The following is a 19,598-nucleotide window of genomic DNA, read 5'->3' as shown; positions in this document are numbered from 1 at the left end:
AAATACGTCAATAATAATCAAATATCAATAATAATGATCAAATTAATATTGTTTGTTCAATATTTTTCTGTAGTGGAACATGAACATGAACAGTGTGCGAAACGTTGCGCAACTTTATCGTAAGAGGGACATTCAATAAGTTATCCTATAAAATTTTTTTCTGAAAGCTTGTTGGTTTTATTCAGCTTTCCAATACACCATTTTACACAGAGTACGCGAAGGAACATGCCCCCATTCTTGCAGCGGTGTACCGTAGGTCTCTAGAAGAGAGTATCGTTCCAAAAGATTGGAAAAAGACACTGGTCATCCCCGTTTTCAAGAAGGGACGTCGAACAGATGTGCAGAACTATAGACCTACATCACTAACATCGATCAGTGGTAGAATTTTGGAACACGTATTATGTTCGAGTATAATGATTTTTCTGGAGACTAGAAATCTACTCTGTAGGAATCAGCATGGGTTTGGAAAAAGACGATCGTGTGAAACCCAGAAGGCGCTATTCGTCCACGAGACTCAGAGGGCCATAGACACGGGTTCCCAGGTAGATGCCGTGTTTCTTGACTCCCACAAGGCGTTAGATACAGTTCTCCACAGACGTTTAATGGACAAAGTAAGAGAATATGGACTATCAGACCAATTGTTTGATTGGATTGAAGAGTTCCTAGATAGCAGAAAGCAGCATGTCATTCTCAATGCAGAGAAGTCTTCCGAAGTAAGAGTGATTTCAGGTGTGCCGCAGGGGAGTGTCGTAGGACCGTTTCTGTTCACAATATCTATAAATGACCTTGTGGATAACATCGGAAGTTCACTGAGGCTTTTTGCGTATGATGCTGTAGTATATCGAGAGGTTGTAACAATGGAAAATTGTACTGAAATGCAGGAGTATCTGCAACGAATTGACGCATGGTGCAGGGAATGGCAATTGAATCTCAATGTAGACAAGTGTAATGTGCTGCGAATACATAGAAAGAAAGATCCTTTATCATTTAGCTACAATATAGCAGGTCAGCAACTGGAAGCAGTTAATTCCATAAACTATCTGGGAGTAGGCATTAGGAGTTATTTAAAATGGAATTACCTTTAAATTAATCGTCGGTAATGCAGATGCCAAACTGAGATTCATTGGAAGAATCCTAAGAAAATGCAGTCCGAAAACAAAGGAAGTAGGTTACAGTACACTTGTTCGCCCACTGCTTGAATACTGCTCACCGGTGTGGGATCCGTACCAGATAGGGTTAATAGAAGAGAGAGAGAAGATCTAACGGAGAGCAGCGCGCTTCGTTACAGGATTATTTAGTAATCGAGAAAGCGTTACCGAGATGATAGATAAACTCCAGTGGAAGACTCCGCAGGAGGGACGCTCAGTAGCTCGGTACGGGCTTTTGTTGAAATTTCGAGAACATACCTTCACCGAGAAGTCAAGCAGTATATTACTCCCTCCTACGTATATCCCGCGAAGAGACCATGAGGATAAAATCAGAGAGATTAGAGCCCACACAGAGGCATATCGACAATCCTTCTTTCCGCGAACATTACGAGACTGGAATAGAAGGGAGAACCGATAGAGGTACTCAAGATACCCTCCGCCACACAGCAGTCAGGTGGCTTGCGGAGTATGGATGTAGATGTAGATAATTCCCCCTCTTTCGGCTTCAAAACATTATCTCCGTTCAACGCGACGACCTTGCTCTACCTTACTGGTAGGGCCTGTACTTCCGCATGGTACCACACTACCGGTCGACATCGGAGCCAACGTTAGGCTGCATCAATAACCTCCGCATCATCCACGTACTGCATCCCGCGGAATACATCCTTCATTCGGTCAAACAGATGGACGTCGGAAGTTGAGAGTTCCGGGTTGTAGCGTGGATGGGAAGAACAGTCCACTGAAGTTTTCTGAGTTCCTCTTCGGTGCGCAGAGTTGCGCGAGATCTTTCACCTTTACGGGAAAGAGAAGTTGGTTTGCATTTTTGTGGCGACGAACACGCTGAAGTCGTTTCTTCAGTATCGTGATGTAAGCACAATACACTTCAGAACTGATCGTTGCACTTTGAGAAAGGACTTCAAACAGAGTAACACCTTCAGAGTTCCAGAAGACCAGAAGATCGTCGCTACGACTTTAATGGGTGAGGGTAAACTTTCTTTTATGGGGGAAAGGTGTGGCGCCATTGCACGGACTGCCGTTTTGTTTCCGGTTCGAAGTGATGAACCTATATTTTATCGCTTGTGACGATGTTCCGCAAAAACATCGGCCTCGTAACGCGCAAGTAATTCCTCACAGATGATCCTCCGTTGCCCTTTATGGTCTTCTGTTAATCGGGGAGGAACCCAAAGTTCTCACACATTTGAGTACCCCAACTGGTCGACGAGTATGTCAGCGCTACCAACAGAGACCTCTAGCTGTGCAACGAGCTGTTTGTTTGTGATCCATCAATCACCTCAAATGAGAGAGTGCCCGCACTTTTCAGCATTGCACCAGTCACAGCTGTGTACTGTCAGCCGGCACGTGGTAGATCGGAGAGGTTTGCAGTATCTTTTTGATACGTCTCGCCCAACAGCTCACCGTGCTTTTGTTCACTGCCAGACCTCCGTAGACGTTCTGCAAGCGCCTATGAGTGTCTACGATGCTGTGGTTTCCCACTAAAGAAACTCAGTGACAGCTCTCTGCCTGGAACGCAACTCCTACACAGAGGCCATTTTAAAGGCTTCGTGTAGCACCGCCACCTGTGGGAACTACACGAAATTGTAAGGGCTATATAGGGTATCTTTCACGATGTCCCACAACAAATGCCGCATTTTTTGAACAGAAACTGTCAGAGAAAAAAACGTGTTGAATTACTTACTGAGCGTCCCTCCTATTTTAACAGATACATTGTTCGACAAGAAGCTCTATTTGCGGTTTGTCGTTTGGTAGTGAAATTTCAAATAACTTTTCTACAAACGGAGACGTTAAAAAATCAAAATAGACAGAGTTTGGTGTGCTAATGTCTGCAGGAGATACTTCTACATTAATCGTACTCTTGTATCTAGAGCAGAGAAATTCCTTTCAGGTTCTTTTCATGTTTACTTTTTTGTTTGACGACAGATTTAGTAAAATCAGTTTTGGAGAGACTCACAAAACATGTTCTGCAGGTTTTGCGTAGACTTTAGAGTCCTCGAATGGAGCTTTGTGAGAATGGTTATATTGTTGCGGGAGCGTGACAGGTAGCACTTTCTGTTGTACTGATGCAGAGAAAAGTTATTTCTATTGATCATATTGGAATGTTTAATTTTTTTAGTTAGACAATACCAAACCCCGCTGTCATGAAGGTTAGACAGAGCCGTTCCCGATGGCTGCACTCATATTATTTAAGCCCTGCAATCAGACGCTCTTCTTCACAACATCATAGCAGCCATTTCAGCTGTCTACAGTCCTTGAGCCCATTCGCACAAACATCTCAGTTAGTACGGTCACACGCGGCGCAAAATCGCACACTTGTGCTAACATCACTGAAGCGAGCTCGTTAGGGAGGCCTGCTTGTGTCGTGTGTAGGACTCCTAAGCGACGTTTCCCAGATGTTGCGCCATTTGTACACGTGCGTCTATAGCCGCCAAGCAATCGTGAAGTGCATAGCGCCACTGGTGTTTCTGCGTTGAATACATCGGTTCTCGTCAGATCACCGAAGTTAAGCAATATGAGGCGTGATCAGTACTTGGATGGATAACTTCTAGTTGCGCCACGTGCCATGGCACCTTTCCATTTGCCTTGACCGCAAACGGGAGAGAGGTGATGGCATATAGTTCCTCACCACTGGACTTTGAGCCAGTGTCTTCTGCTTTTCCTTGTGCCTTTATCTTGCATTATTTCGCAGAGTCGGCATGGTTAAGGTCGGATTTGGCATGGTTAATTTTAAGGGGTGGCCAGATGCCCTTCCTGTCGCCACCTCAACCCACCAGGACGGAATTAGTATACCCCATCTGTCTGCGTCTCGTGTAAACCATGAAATGGTACGAACGTTTTCAAATGCCTGCGAGTCGTGTAACTAAGGCGGAATGTGAGGACCAGCCCAGTATTCAACTAGTGGGATGTGGTAAACCGCCTAAAAACCACATCCAGGCTGGCCAGCACACCGGCCCTCGTCGTTAATCCGCCAGGCGGATTCGATCCGGGGCCGGCGCGTCTACCCGACTCCAGGAAGCAGCGCATTAGCGCCCTCAGGTCTTTGAGCCAGGTCTTTGAGCCAGTGTATTGGATTAAATCCCGAAACTCTCTGATGTGCCTGATGAAGCGATGGTACGTGATGCAGATGATGGTGCTCCGAACGCTAGATGCTAGATGGGAAGTTAAACTCGGCGACCCCTTGATGCTCATCAGGGGGAGGAGCAGACTACGTGCCGGCACCGGGTTTCACCCTCTCCCTTCTCTCATCACTATCATCCAACACAAACACAACAAGACACTACACACAACTATTAAAATTGCCACCACTCATTAGACACACTTAAACCCATAACTCTGAAGTAAAGGTGCCATTGTGTGCGAAGGTCAGGAAAACCTTTCCAATCAGGTGACTGATCTTGCCCTTCCGTGTCTCCCAGCCAACAATGCAACAAGGCTTTACTTTTTTTTTAGTGTATTACCCAAATGCGACTTTCTGCTCTTTTCCACATGCTCCCTAATATGTCTCACCTTATTTTGTCGCTCTTATTTTCAATATTGTGTCGGACATCCTTTTTCCCGGCTTAGCGCAGCGTCTCAACGTGGCATGCTCTCAAGGTGAAATGGTTCAAATGGCTCTGAGCGCTATGGGACTTAACATCTGAGGTCATCAGTCCCCTAGAACTTAGAACTACTTAAACTAACCTAAGGACATCACACACATCCATGCCCAAGGCAGGATTGGAACCTGCGACTGTAGCAGTTGCGTGGTTCCATGCTCTCAACAAGTGGTTGGAAGCCTCCTGCTGAAGTATTAAACCATGCTGCCTCTACAGCCGTCCACGAATGCGAAAGTGTTTCCGAAGCAGGATTTTGTGCACGAACGGACCTCTCGATCATGTCTCACAAATGATCGATGGGATTCACATCGCACGATCTGGGTGGCCAAATCATTCGACCGAATTGTCCAGAAAATTCTTCAAACCGATGACAATGCACTTTGTCATTCATAAAAATTCCTTCATTTTTTGCGAACACGAAGTAGAAAGAATGGATGAAAATGGTCTCCAAGAAGTCGAACGTAACCATTTCCAGTCAATGATCAGTTCAGTTTGAGCAGAGGACCCATTCGATTCCATGTAAACACAGCCCACACCGTTATGGAGCCACCAAGAGCTTGCACACTGGCTTGTTGGCAACTTGGGTCCATGACTTCTTTGGGACTACGCCACAATCGAACCCTACCATCAGCTCTTACCAACCGAAATCGGAACTCATCTGACCAGGCCACGGACTTACAGTCGTTTAGGGTCCAACCGACCTGATCACGAGCCAAGAAGAGGCGCTGCAGGCGATGTCGTGATGGTAACAAAGGCAATCACGCCGGTCGTCTGCTGCCATAGCCCATCGAAGACAAATTTGGCCTAATTGTCCTAATGGATACGTTCGCCGTACATTCCACTTTGATTTCTGCGGTTATTTCGGTTAGTGTGGCTTGTCTGTTAGCACTGACAACTATACGCAAACTCCGCTGCTCTCCGTGGTCAAGTGAGAACCGTCGGCCACTGCGTTGTCCCTGGTGAGAAGTAATACCTTAAATTTGGTATTCTCGGCACATACTTCACACTATGGATCACGAAATATTGAATTCTCTAACGATTTCCGAAATGGTATGCGTCTTGCTCCAACTACCATTCCGCGTTCTAAGTCTGTTAGTTCCTGTCGTGCGGCCACAATCACATCACACGAATCACCTGAGTACGAATGACATCTCCGTCAATGCATTCCCGTTTTATACATTGTGTACACGATACTACCGCCATCTGTACATGTACATACATGCGTTCATACCGCCATCCCACGACTTTTGTCACTTCAGTGTATTACGATTCTTGCCCCCAATCAGGTCATTCGATATCTGCTGTCAGACTTAACTTCATAACGCTTGGCCAGTCTTGTAGAATTGGATGTACTGTTTTTACATTGAAACCTACGTGTTTCTTGTACCCATGGCTATGTGTATAAATAACAATACAATGGAATCAAATAAATATATTACAGCTTGTTACGGATTTTAGATAATACCTACACACTAGTGAAGGCAAATTTTCATATTCACTAAAACATGTGTAGAGTCCGTATACATTGCAGTTCTTCTTGGATAATAACGAGTGTACTGATGTTGACAGCGCACAGTTGAATTTTAGATCTTCTCACGCAATATTTGGATCTCAAAAAGATATGTTTTCTTTTTACCACATGTTTACATCGGTGTGAGGAAACCGATGCAGATGTTCTTGAAGCAGCTGAGACCTAACGTCAGGTGCTTCTTCAGCGCTTTGAACATCTGTATGTACTTTAGCAATGACGCACTGTTAGTGAAGGACATCGGACTTTCGGAAGAGTATCATCCGTACTATTGTAGTATTTCGAAGACAGCAAGAGCTGATAAGTGCGATAAATATCCCACAATGAGCTTAACAGATGATACATTTAAGTCGGTGACCAGAATACAAGGCACAAGAGTCCGCCTGCTTAGCTAGATGGTAACGTGGTCGCCTCCCATGCAAGTGAGCCCGGGTTCGATTCCCGGGCGGGTCGGAGATTTTCTTCGCTCGGGGACTGGGTCTTGTGTTGTCCTCATCAACATCTCATCCTCGTCGCCTGCGTGCAAGTCGTTCAATGTGGTGTCGAGTGAAATAAGACTGGCACTAAGCGGCCGAACTTCCCCGGTTGGCGACTCCCGACCAACGATCTCATACGCTCATTTCCATTTTTCTTATGCAGAAGAATGGTAGAGGCTCTGTTGATGATGAGTCTGGCTTTTGCAAACGAAAAGCCACCAGAGGGGCTGTTCCGATGTTACAATTGGTAATAAAAGGAGCACTTCAGCTCCAATCAAAACTTTCCGAGGGATTTGTCGACCTAGTACAAACGTTCGGCAATTTAAAGTGGCGAAACATGTTTGAAATACTCAGAAAAATAGATACACGCTACAGGGGAAGACGGTTAATATTCATTATGTGCAAGAACCAAGAGGGAGCAATGAGAATGGAAGACCAAAAGCTAAATACTCAGATTAGAAAAAAATGTCTAAGGCAGCAATTCAGTCTTTATAGTCTACTGTACAATGTGAACTTGGAAGAAGCAAAGACGAAAATAAACGAGAGGTTCAGAAGAGAGTTTAAAACTCAAGATTCACTGATGGAATTTCTGTCATCGATGAAACTGTAGTAGAAATACTGTACTATTAAACGAAACCTTAGGTGTGAAACCATTGCTGCACGATGTTTATAGTGCATTCACCACTAGGGTGTAATGAAATGGACAGTATTGAGCAGTAGACGATCAGGTGATCACTATATGTGGATTGTTTGAGTTCTATGTGAATTAGAAAAAAAACTTGCAGAACTGGATGCTATCATTCATGGGTGTTCTTCTTCTCTTCCCCGAGAGTTCACAGGGAGTCCACCATTCCTGTAGAAACTGTCCTCGATATTCACAATTTAAACTGTAAATTTGTATTTCTTAGCGCAGTTTGCAGTGATGTTAAATCGCACTCTTTCCAGGTGAATGGTCTTTCAGAAATGAAAGAGAATATTGTTGATTTGCTGTGTTAACAGGAACTGACAGAGATGGGTCCCTTAATGTAGTATTATAACCCTGGAGAAACAGAAAGTACAATGAAGAACTTTTATCAAAATGTGGAAATCGAGCTTTTAGAAATAACTGATACAACAAATTGGTTATCTGTATTCGAGTCCCGTCCTCCTCTACAATTTTTTACCCTCTACAGTCCCCGCTAGTACCATGGATATCATTACCTCATGTCTTAACTCATTTATTATCATCCAGTTCCCACTTCAAGTTAATTTTGATCAAATTTTTCTGCCCTCACCGGTTCTCTAGATAATTGTCTCATTTCTTACGAGTCCACTTAATTGTCCGCGCGTTTCTGTAAGATCACATCTTACCGATGATGTTACCTACTTTCTCAGACATTTTTTTCTCAACTTAAGATCTATGTAGGATACTAGTAAACTTATTTTATCTATGAATAAGCTCTTTGCCTACGATAGTCTGTTTTTACATCCTCCTTGCTTCCAGAGCAGCAGAATTCTACAATTGCGGCTACTGAGCGGTCCCCAACTTCGATTTTAAGTTAGTAGCCACTCTCATTTCTGCTACTGCCCGTTAGATCCATATTTCTTTGATCTGTTCTGAATCTCCATCGTACGTTGATATGTTTACCATCTATACACCTCTAGTGTCTTACGAAGTAGGGATTTTCCGATACAAGTAAGTATTCGATACTTTTATTTCGATTCGAATAAATCCTTTCGATACTTATTTACTATCGAAAGAAAAGTACTTTCATCAAATTGATTTTACGCACTTATCCCAGTAGTGAGAGAGTGATTGGGTGAATGAGTGAGTGTTTGCTTGGCCTTCGTCACCAGGCCTATTCATCGGCCATATTGTTTGTTGTGTTTTGGAAGTGCATGCTTCTTGTCAAAAGTTTATTAACTTTTATTGTGTCAAGACGCTGCCGACGTCTGAAGTATGGACATATTTTATTACAATGAATGGCAGCATGGCAAAGTGCAAGGAATGTTATAAAACTGAAGTTTTTGTGGCAGTATCCACAAATTTATTTAAACAAACCAGTACCCACGGAACTGCTGTAGACAGAAATTAAACTCAGGTGTGCCTCTGAGACTGATAAAGCGAGTGAAAGGCGTCTGTGAACCTAATAATAATTCTCTTTTGATATCTTCTGATACAGATTTGTTATATCTGCGCAGACTTATTTTTTAGATTATGGGTTGTTATTTGAAAGTTTGTCAGTAATTCATTTTCATTCCCAATGTAGCTATGAGCAACTATCATTTCGAATTTTGAAGTTACGAGAGAAAAACGCTGAGACAGTAACATCGCGAAAATACAATTAAAACATGCAGTGCTGGGAAGTGTCGTCTTTCAACAAATATGTATAGCTTTAATTTTATTGTCTTTAATTATTCTAATTGGTAGTTTTAATATGTTTGATTTTATAAACTAGTGACACTTCAACAATGTCTTGTCGTCACTGCAACTTCTACATCTACATCTCTGCAAACCACCGTGATGTGCACGACAGAGGACACTTCCCATCGTTCTAGGTATCAGGGTGCCTTCCCTTACGAGGAATGAAGAATGATTGGTTAGATGACTCTGTGCTTTCTGCAGTTAATGTAATCTTATCCTCACGATCTCTATGTGAGTGATGTGTAGGGGGTTGAGTTTATTCCTGGAGTCATAAATTAAAGTCTGTTTTCGAAACTTTGTAGGTAGGCTTTCTCAGAGTAGTTTACGTATATCTTCAACAGTCTGCCAGTTCAGTTTCTTCAGCATCTGTGTGACACTCTGCCACAAATCAAACAAACCTGTGACAGTTCATTCCGCTGTTCTCTGTATACGCTCAGGATCCCTGTTAGTTAGTCACCACAGCGTAACTATAATAATGATGCTTCATCTTTATGTAAGTACAGATATATTTTCGACAAATGCTGCCTTGCCACTTACAATTGTCCCACTTGTATCTGTTCAGTCACGAGCGATCTCTAGCAATATAAACATGTACATGAATATATAAACACCTGAGGATGGACGCAAGCCCGAAACCGGTCGTGTGACAAATAAATAACCTTTCATTGTGACTGGTAGCGGAAATTTTTCTACACCGTATAAAGGGACAGTCACGGAGTTCAACAGCATCCACTATGGATAAAATTCAAACTGAAGTGTACTACCTGCTTTATCTACTCTGAGCCTGTGTGATCATTCCGTATTGACTGAACATTTATGCAGACTCTTAAGACAGCACTTCTTTATAGACAACTACATCATCTTCAAAAAGTCTGAGGTTACTATTAATATTGTCCGCATGGGTCACTGTTGTACAACATATGTTCCGAGTGAAAGTTTATTTTTTAAACCAGTGCAGATACGATTCAGAATAGAAATAGACTGATTCCTAAATATTTACAGCAATTGTTCTTTTTGGGAAACATTCCAAAACCTTAGTTTTCTATTTAAGGTCTACTGTTAATAAAAATGAAAGTAATGTGTTTCATTGGACTACATAATATAAACACTCCGATAAAATATCGTATACTCAGCATTACTTCATTTGCATAAAAAATTAAAAAGAGTATCGATATGTGTAGGTATCGATACTTTTGTAGCACACATACGAGGAGTATCGCATGACGAATTGAGAACTTCTTTTCAGTAGGTATCGATACTTTGAAGGTATCGAAGAACCCTAGTTATGAAAGGGCCGGTAGTACGTAGTGAGCGCCCAGGTGGACACACTGACCGTCTCGGCGGACGTAGGCGAGCGAGGCGGGTACGCCGGCCTTCCAGCGCGGCACCGTGACGAAGACGCGCTCTCCCCACACCTCGACGCCCACCGGTACGTTGTCGGACGGCCGGAAGCGCTTGGTCGCCATGGCCGCAGAGCGCTCTGCGTCCGACGGGAAGTCGAAGTCCAGCTGCCGCCATCGGAACGTCTCGTTCAGCTTGCCTGCAACACATCACAGGGACAACAATCACTGGAAGACTCTGATACAGAACAAAACACGGATATTATCGGAGATTATGTTGTGGCGTATCAAGACAGCCACGCCACTCGGAAGTAGCCGAAATGCACGCGTTACACACGCCGGCTAGCGTGAGGTCTGAAACAGGATACGTAATGAATGCTATAAAGAAAAGTACGTAGCTGCTGTAATACTTAACTTTAATCCATCATTTGTATACAGCGTTCTTGATGATACAAGTGAGACTCTCTCTAGAAATGGTTAATGGCGCCTTGCTAGGTCGTAGCCATGGACTTAGCTGAAGGCTATTCTAACTGTCTCTCGGCAAATGAGAGAAAGGCTTCGTCAGTGTAGTCGCTAGCAAAGTCGTCCGTACAACTGGGGCGAGTCCTAGTACGTCTCTCTAGACCTGCCGTGTGGTGGCGCTCGGTCTGCAATTACTGACAGTGGCGACACGCGGGTCCGACATGTACTAACGGACCGCGGCCGATTTAAAGCTACCACCTAGCAAGTGTGATGTCTGGCGGTGACACCACAGATTACAATCGAAGTGATGGACGCTAAATGCGAACGACAGAATGTGTAACTAAACGCACTCAAAGCAGTCCGTCGTCAGGCCACGAGTGCCTACCGGGACCATCCGACCGCCGTGTCATCCTCGGTGGAGGATGCGCCGGCCGCGGTGGTCTAGCGGTTCTAGTCGCGCAGTCCGGAACCGCGCGACTGCTACGGTCGCAGGTTCGAATCCTGCCTCGGGTATGGATGTGTGTGATGTCCTTAGGTTAGTTAGGTTTAAGTAGTTCTAAGTTCTAGGGGACCGATGACCTCAGAAGTTAAGTCCCATAGTGCTCAGAGCCATTTGAACCATTTTTGTGGAGGATGCGGATAGGAGGGGCGTGGGGTCAGCACACCGTTCTCCCGGTCGTAAGATGGCATTCTTGACCGAAGCCGCTACTATTCGGTCGACTAGCTCCTCAATTGGCATCAGGAGGCTGAATGCACCCCGAAAAATGGTAACAGCGCATGGCGGCCTGGATCGTCGCCCATCCAAGCGCCGACCACGTCCGATAGCGCTTAACTTCGGTGATCTCACGGGAACCGGTGTATCCACTGCGGCAAGGCCGTTGCCTAACTAAACGCAAGACACAAAATTATTCACCTCGAAGAGACGTTACGCTACGAACTGCATCACAGTCTCTACCCTGGATAATGAACGGCTGGAGTGGCCGTGCGGTTCTAGGAGCTACAGTCTGGAACCGAGCGACCGCTACGGTTGCAGGTTCGAATCCTGCCTCGGGCATGGATGTGTGTGATGTCCTTAGGTTAGTTAGGTTTAATTAGTTCTAAGTTATAGGCGACTGATGACCTCAGAAGTTAAGTCGCATAGTGCTCAGAGCCATTTGAACCATTTGAACCTGGATAATGGGCTCAAACCACCGAGGAAGAGAGTACACAAGTTTCTCCTGTTATGCCATAGTCACCTGAAGACACTCATTAATGATTAGAATCTATATTCAACAATACAAAATTCCAATTCCAAGGAAAGCAGTTGCTGACAGGTGTGAAAGTTGCCGAACTGTCATTTTAATAAGTCTTGGTTGTAAAATACTGAAACGAATTACTTACAGAAGACTAGAAAAAGTGGTAGACGATCTCGGGGAAGACCATTTTGGATTTCGGAGAAATGTAGGAACACGCGAGGCAATGCTGTCCCTACGAATTCTCATACAAGATAGGTTAAGGAAACGCAAACTAACTTTATAGCATTTGTAGACTTAAAAAAACAATTTGACAATGTTGATTGAAGTACTCTCTTTGACATTCTGAGGATAGCATGGGTAAAATACAGGGAGCAAAAGGCTGTTTGTAACTTGTACAGAAACCAGATGGCAGTTGTAAGAGCCGAGGGGGCATGAAAGGGAAGGAATGGTTGAGAAGGGAGTGAAATACGGTTGTAGCCTATCCCCAATGGTATTCAATCTGTATACTGAGCAAGCAGTAAAGGAAACGAAAGAAAAATTTGGAATGGGAATTAAAGTCCACGGAGAAGAAATAAAAACATTGAGGTTTGCCGATGACCTTGTAATTCTGCCAGAGACAGCAAAGAACTTGGAAGATCAGTTGAACGGGAATGGGCAGCGTGTTTGAAAGGAGAATAGAAGATGAACATTAACAAAAGCAAAACGAGGATAGTGGATTGTAGTCGAGTGAAATCAGGTGATGCTGAGGGAATTAGAAATCAGGTGACGCTGAGGGAATTAGATTAGAAAATGAGACGCTTAAAGTAGCAGATGACTTTGTAAAGACATTGCTTTCCCCTAAATTCGATAGTATTTTTTTTCTTTTGTGCATTACCTTGTCATAGTACGTATGTATCATTTATTTCAACTATTCTTTATTTGTTAATACGCCACACTGTTTCTTCATTCATTTTGCTACTGTTTTATATTGTACGAATATGAATCTTCTGGTTTTATATGCTTTGTAAGTCTTTGGTTAGGAGAAGTACTGCGTCAGAGAGAGAGCGAACGACTATCGACAGAGAGCGTGCGAGTTGTTGTGGTATCGTGGCCGGTTCACGGGTGGAGAAACGTTGAAAAGTTCGGCGAGAAAGACGGTGATACGCAGAGGAACAATTAATTACAGTGCGTCCGCTGTATTAATAGGAGATCGTGCATTATTAAATGAACAGTAAAACCTGAAAAGTATATCGAGTGTTTGCGGTGACGATTTCACATACTGTGTGAACTTGGGACAATTAGCCGTTAACCAGACACCATTGTCGCGTGGAGACACTAACTGTTAGAATTGCGTGAAAGTGGAACAAACCAAAATGTTAAGTAAAAGAACAATGCTGTGATTTGGTCAAGAAACGTTTATTATATCATCCAAACTGTCTTAATGACGACGACGTAAATTGAACTGATGTTTAACGGACTGTTATAGTGATAAAACTCATGTGACTTTTCCTATGGCAACACGGTGAAAGAACTGTGCGCAGTATTGGCACTACCCGGCTATATATCGCAAATTCTAAAGACATTGCATAATTCCGACCTACCCGCACCGCGTGATTAATAAACTTTTAATAATAAAACATCGCGCGCGTAACGACAACGCACACACTGGAACTATTATTACCGCGCCAGTGCTGACAGCTGATTCGACTACAACGAAGACGTGGACCACCGCCGTAACTGGAATATTAATGAAACAGGAAGATCTATCATTATCTTCACGCCACGAACCAGGATTAACTTCACACATCGTCCACGCGGACCACCGCTGACGTCATCGCACTGCCTGCAGCGACAGTTAAAACATTAAAATAAAATTATTACGCTCTCTCTCATTCCAAAATTAAAAACGATTGCAGTTAAATTATCTAATTTAAAAATGCTGTCACAATATCAAGTTTCAATTTTGTTTAGTTCCAATAAATATTCTTTCCATTATTTCGTCTTGTTGACAGTGTTGAAAACCCACCAAATTAAAGTTCAATTAATAATTTTCTTTCAAAATTCTTCTCAGACATTTTACTGCTCATCATAATTTTATTTTAATGTTTATGTGTAACTTCTTTTGGAAGGAGAACATTTTATTTTTTGTGCAGTAAAATTAGCTACCATAAAATTACGTATATTACCAGCTGATGCTGTCCGCCATTACTGCTTGAAAACTGACCAATAGTATTTTTGCACCTATTTTCTCATTGGCTGTCAACTCAAAACAAAATTGCGTATTTCGTGGGCATCTAGCAGATGAGCGACGTCTATGTAGGCCCCTAAAATAATTTTTTTTTTTTTACCTTTGCAGGTTTACTGGAATTATATTGACTTTAATTGTTTACATGGCCCCCATTAAAGTGATTTATCGCATCTATATAATAATTGTACTGAATTACCTAATTAATTTTTTTATTACATAAACATTGGCATACCATATTTAGATTAAAATTGAAGTCATATTGACACCACATAAGATTCTGCACGTTATGACAAAGACTAAGCCACATTTTTTTTTCTTCGTCCATGACTAACAGTGGTAGTCAGATTCCTTGTATAGGTCATGTTTTATTATTTAAAAGGTTTTTTTTTTCAGAATTAGAGAACCAGTTTCTTTACAACATTTGCTATGTCGGCAGCAAAACAGCTGATGATGGTCGAGGTAGAGAAGATATCAAATGTAGACGGGCAATAGCAAGGAAAGCGTTTCTGAAGAACAAAAATTTGTTAACATCTAGTACCTGTGGGACCATCTCGATCGGACTGTTCGCACCACGGATCATCAATCGAGAAACCTAGGCACTGGAGTCGGTACCTTGCAGAACCTTACCGACTCTCTTCCTGCACCTCTGCGCGGCACAAGGTGGCTACTCAGCTTTCCTACAGGTGCTCACATTTATGTGACTGGACCGTACAATCATGCCGCTTGTTTGGTCCTATTCATATTTGTTACTTAAGAGATCGCACATTTTCCTGCAACGGGTGGCTCTCCGAAAATGAACCAACTTAAACCGTATCCGTTATAATTTAGAGATGATCTGCACCTGTTATCATCGCTTTGGTACCCTGTAGTTTAGTGTGGTAATAACCATTACATCACGCGTAAAGGATCACTGTGGCTATTATTGCTGAACGTTTATGTTGAGCATAATATGTGAAGTGCATTTATTTCCTCAAGGAAAGGACAGGTAATTTATTCCAGTTTCTATAGTAATGTGTCATATTATCAACAACTTTAATCTTGGCACAATTCAGTGCACCTTTAACCTATACGGACACAGACTCTGATTCATTTACTTTACGACGATTCCTTGTCCTAAGAACCAACGGTATTGTAGACATATAGTAAGATGAACCATGATCTCTGTTATACACTTCACGTATCTGTAATGTACGATAAGCAATAACTTTTCGGCTGTTAAAAGTCTCCAGCCCTGATACAGTCTCCACTTTACCACCACCAACTAGAGCCACAGTAACCCAACCATTACCATGCGCACTAGGATCAGCATTAGTAAATGTAAAACTCAGTACGCATCCACAAAACACTGAAGGACCATTCAGAATAACTTGCGCACCTACTCCGCTCTTCGTAGTAATAGATATATTATCAATAGCTTTATACACTGTATGGCGCGAACGCCTTCTCCTCCTAAAATAACGCGGCATAACTAGTCTGTGTCGATGCTGGAGCACGTGCGGCTGCTCGACGACTGCTAGATGTCTATAAGTTATTGCTCATCGTACATTTCAGATACCGAGCGAGGTGGCGCAGTGGTTATACACTGGACTCGCATTCGGGAGGACGACGGTTCAATCCCGCGTCCCGCCATCCTGATTTAGGTTTTCCATGATTTCCCTAAATCGCTCCAGGCAAATGCCGGGATGGTCCCTTTCAAAGGGCACGGCCGACTTCCTTCCCGAGACCGATGACCTCGCTGTCTGGTCTCCCTCCCCAAACCAACCAACCAACATTTCAGATATGTGAAGTGTATAACAGAGATCGTGGTTCATCTTACTATATGTCTACAATGCCGTTGGTTCTTAGGACGAGGAATCGTCGTAAAGTAAATGAACTAGAGTCTGTGTTGTAATGCCACTTCCTCGGACGAGAAATGAAAATAAAAAATTAGCTCCAAATTCCCAAAAATTTCCCCAAAACAAGTTCCAAATTCCATGAAAAATGAACAAGCAAACAAATTTCCAATTAACACTATTATTTGGATATTAACCAGTAATTGAATCAGGAATCTAATACTTAGTAATTTATTAACATACGAAAGAAAGATAGGATTCCAGTAAAATCAAACTCAAAATTCATTCTCATAGAAAATCGCAAAATCATTATAATTAAAATTCGCGAAGTAGAACCAACGTTCCCAAAGCATACTGCGTGTGAGTACTCTTTGAGATTCGTGAGTAATGGCTAAGGATAATTCAATCCATTGTCAATACGTTACGAGAGTTAGCCGAAGCAGGTCATACTTTTGAATGCTCGTATATGTAGGCGCAATTAGATTGTTTTTTTTTTCAGAATTGATTATTGCGATCTACTATGACGCAGTGAAACGATACTTTGACTTCAAATATTACGTTATTTAGAATTCAGATAGAGGACTTGCATATATTAGACAGAAGTGACTTTTAATTAGATAACCTGAAGTTAACACTATCAAGGAAGTGAACACAGATAGACAGTTTCATTCGTAATAACTAATGGACCACGAAACTTGACGATAGTTACCAAGCATATAATTTATAATTCCCCCCAACACCTGGGAAAGCTTCTTCCTCACGGCTCTGTTAGGAAGTGACTAATATTGTATAATAAACCAGCATATCGTGTCAATTCACGCATTTATCATTCAAGTTTTACAATATTATTTACAGAGATAACGTGCTGCGATATTATTTGACTGAAGCGCTCGGCGCTTGTATAGAAACTCTTAGACGTTAGGAATTAATAACACTGTTACGACTGATTATAGATTTGAGATTATAACCAGTCTATAGGGAATTTGGTGTCGCTGGAACTAATTTGAACTTATCATTAATATTTAAATAGCAACTGATAAACCATCGATTATAAACGATTTAATTACGACATTTGGTGAAGTAAATATCTCGCACCAATCGCGAGTTCAGTTCATCAATGTTTTGTTTGTAACGTCGATACCGATACATAAAAATAACAATCTCATTGCTCTACTGCTGAGTGTTAGCCGAGACCGAAGATCTTAAAGGACGTTACAGTGTTCCTATGGGTTAAAGGTGCACTGAATTGTGGCAAGATTAAAGTTGGTGATGATGTGACACATTACTATAGAAACTGAAATAAAGTACCTGTCCTTTCCTCGAGAAAATAAAAAAATAAGAAACATTACACGACAGCAAATAGGAAACCTATTGGGTCATGGTAAATAACCCATCCCAAGACATCCAGACACTGATTCACCAACAGAGACTGACATCTCAGAGGGGGGAACCATGGCAGTGGGGGGTGGGGGGTGGGGGGAGCTGTGCTGCCATCTTTGATTTATATACAGGGCGTTTCAAAAAGAAAGAGCAGATTTCAAACATTTATTTCTCAAAAACTACAAATGATAGAAACACAATTCCAACGGTCCTTCACTCAATATGAGTACCAAATGTTACACAACAAATATCAAAACTGTACCTCAATATGAGCACCATTTGTTACACGACAAATATCAAACCGGTATCTCATTTCTTGCCACACACGACGCAACTGGTCTTTAGTTACCGAATTCACGGCCGCAACAATTCGATGTCGTACCTCTTGAAGAGTAGCGGGCATAGGTGGGACATAAACACAGTCCTTTATGTACCCCCACAAATAAAAATCGCAGGGAGTAAGGTCTGGTGACCTGGGAGGCCACAGACGATGACATTGATCTTGTGCTCCTGCTCTTCCAATCCACCGTCCTGGAATGGTGTTATTTAGGTACCGTCGTACAGGTTCAGAGAAGTGTGGTGGGGCGCCATCTTGCATGAAGATGAAGTGATTTGAATCTTCCTGAAGTTGAGGAAATAGCCAGTTTTCTAACATGTCCAGGTAAATGGTTCCTGTGATAGTTTTCTCCATGAAAAAGAAAGGTCCATAAACTTTGTTTACCGAAATTGCACAAAAGACGTTAACCTTTGGTGAGTCTCTTTCATGTTGAATAACGTCCCTCGGAGTTTCACTCGCCCAAATTCGTACGTTATGCCGATTAACTTTACCAGAAATGTGAAACGTTGATTCATCTGAAAAAATTAATCGTTCGGCAAAATTGTCCTCTTCCATGTCCTGTAGAATTGCAGTTGAAAATTCGAACCTTTTGTTGTGGTCGTCAGGACGCAATGCTTGCAATAACTGCAGTTTGTACGGCTTCATGTGCAGACGGTTACTCAGAACGCGCCATACCGTTGTTTTAGACATGTTTAGTTCGTGACTTGCCCGTGTCGTGGATTTTCTAGGGCTCCTTTCGTAAGCTGCACGGACACGCTCGACATTTTCATCCGATGTGCGTGGACGACCCGTGCTTTTTCGCTTGCAGATGCAACCATCTTCTACGAATCTGTGATGCCACTCATAAATTTGCTTATGACGAGGCGGCTGTTTGTTGAATTGACGGCGGAATGCACGTTGCACACCAACAATGGACTCTAACTTTGCAAATTGCAGCACACAAAATGATCGTTCCTGTGGTGTCGTCGCCATTTTCCTACAAACAAACGCCAGCGCCACTGCGGATTTGCATGGAACTTCTGCGCGGACCATTGAAAAACTTTGAACCTTTCTCTGACAAGAAACGTTTGAATTGTGTTTCTATCATTTGTAGTTTTTGAGAAATAAATGTTTGAAATCTGCTCTTTCTTTTTGAAACGCCCTGTATATAAACATTCATTTGCTGCCAGTAGCTATATGTTAGTGCACTATGTGCGGCGTTCTAAGTACTTTGCAATGCCCACCAGGCGTTCTAGCGTGACGCTACTAGTTTTACTTAGCGTCGCGCGCGCTATTGCTCCCCGACCGGAAGCTGCTCTGATAACTGGCAGCTATATAAGTGACGTTTCTGGTAAGACGGCGTCAGTCGTCGAGCAGCCGCAAGTGCAGCAGCATCGACACAGACTAGTTATCGCGCGTTATTTTAGGAACCAACGGCATTGTAGCAGCTGCAGAGACACGACACGTATCCGCATGCCTACTTGTTTGTTTGTTTCCACTGAGCGCCTCAAGAGGCGTCAGCAACAGTTTGAACACGAGTTCGCCACTTTCTTTTTCGTTGCAGCAACCGAGTGTGTGCAACTGTGGCACTGCATAAGCTTTTGGGCGATATCGACCAGAATACATCCGAGGCGTTCAG

General features: G+C 42.7%; 1 protein-coding gene across 1 annotated transcript in view; it reads right to left on the bottom strand.

The window, feature by feature from the left end:
- The window catches only part of LOC126100867 (protein yellow-like), a 103,142-nt gene that overhangs the window by 54,189 nt on the left and 29,355 nt on the right, over positions 1-19,598 (bottom strand). Inside the window, exon 2 of the mRNA XM_049911534.1 lies at positions 10,501-10,707. Coding sequence (XP_049767491.1) covers positions 10,501-10,707 — 207 coding nt within the window. The remainder of the gene's footprint in view (positions 1-10,500; positions 10,708-19,598) is intronic.

This window comes from Schistocerca cancellata, chromosome 9 (genome assembly GCF_023864275.1).
Source record: "Schistocerca cancellata isolate TAMUIC-IGC-003103 chromosome 9, iqSchCanc2.1, whole genome shotgun sequence".
In the NCBI taxonomy this organism is placed as follows: domain Eukaryota; kingdom Metazoa; phylum Arthropoda; class Insecta; order Orthoptera; family Acrididae; genus Schistocerca; species Schistocerca cancellata.
This window is presented reverse-complemented; position numbering and strand designations above follow the sequence as displayed.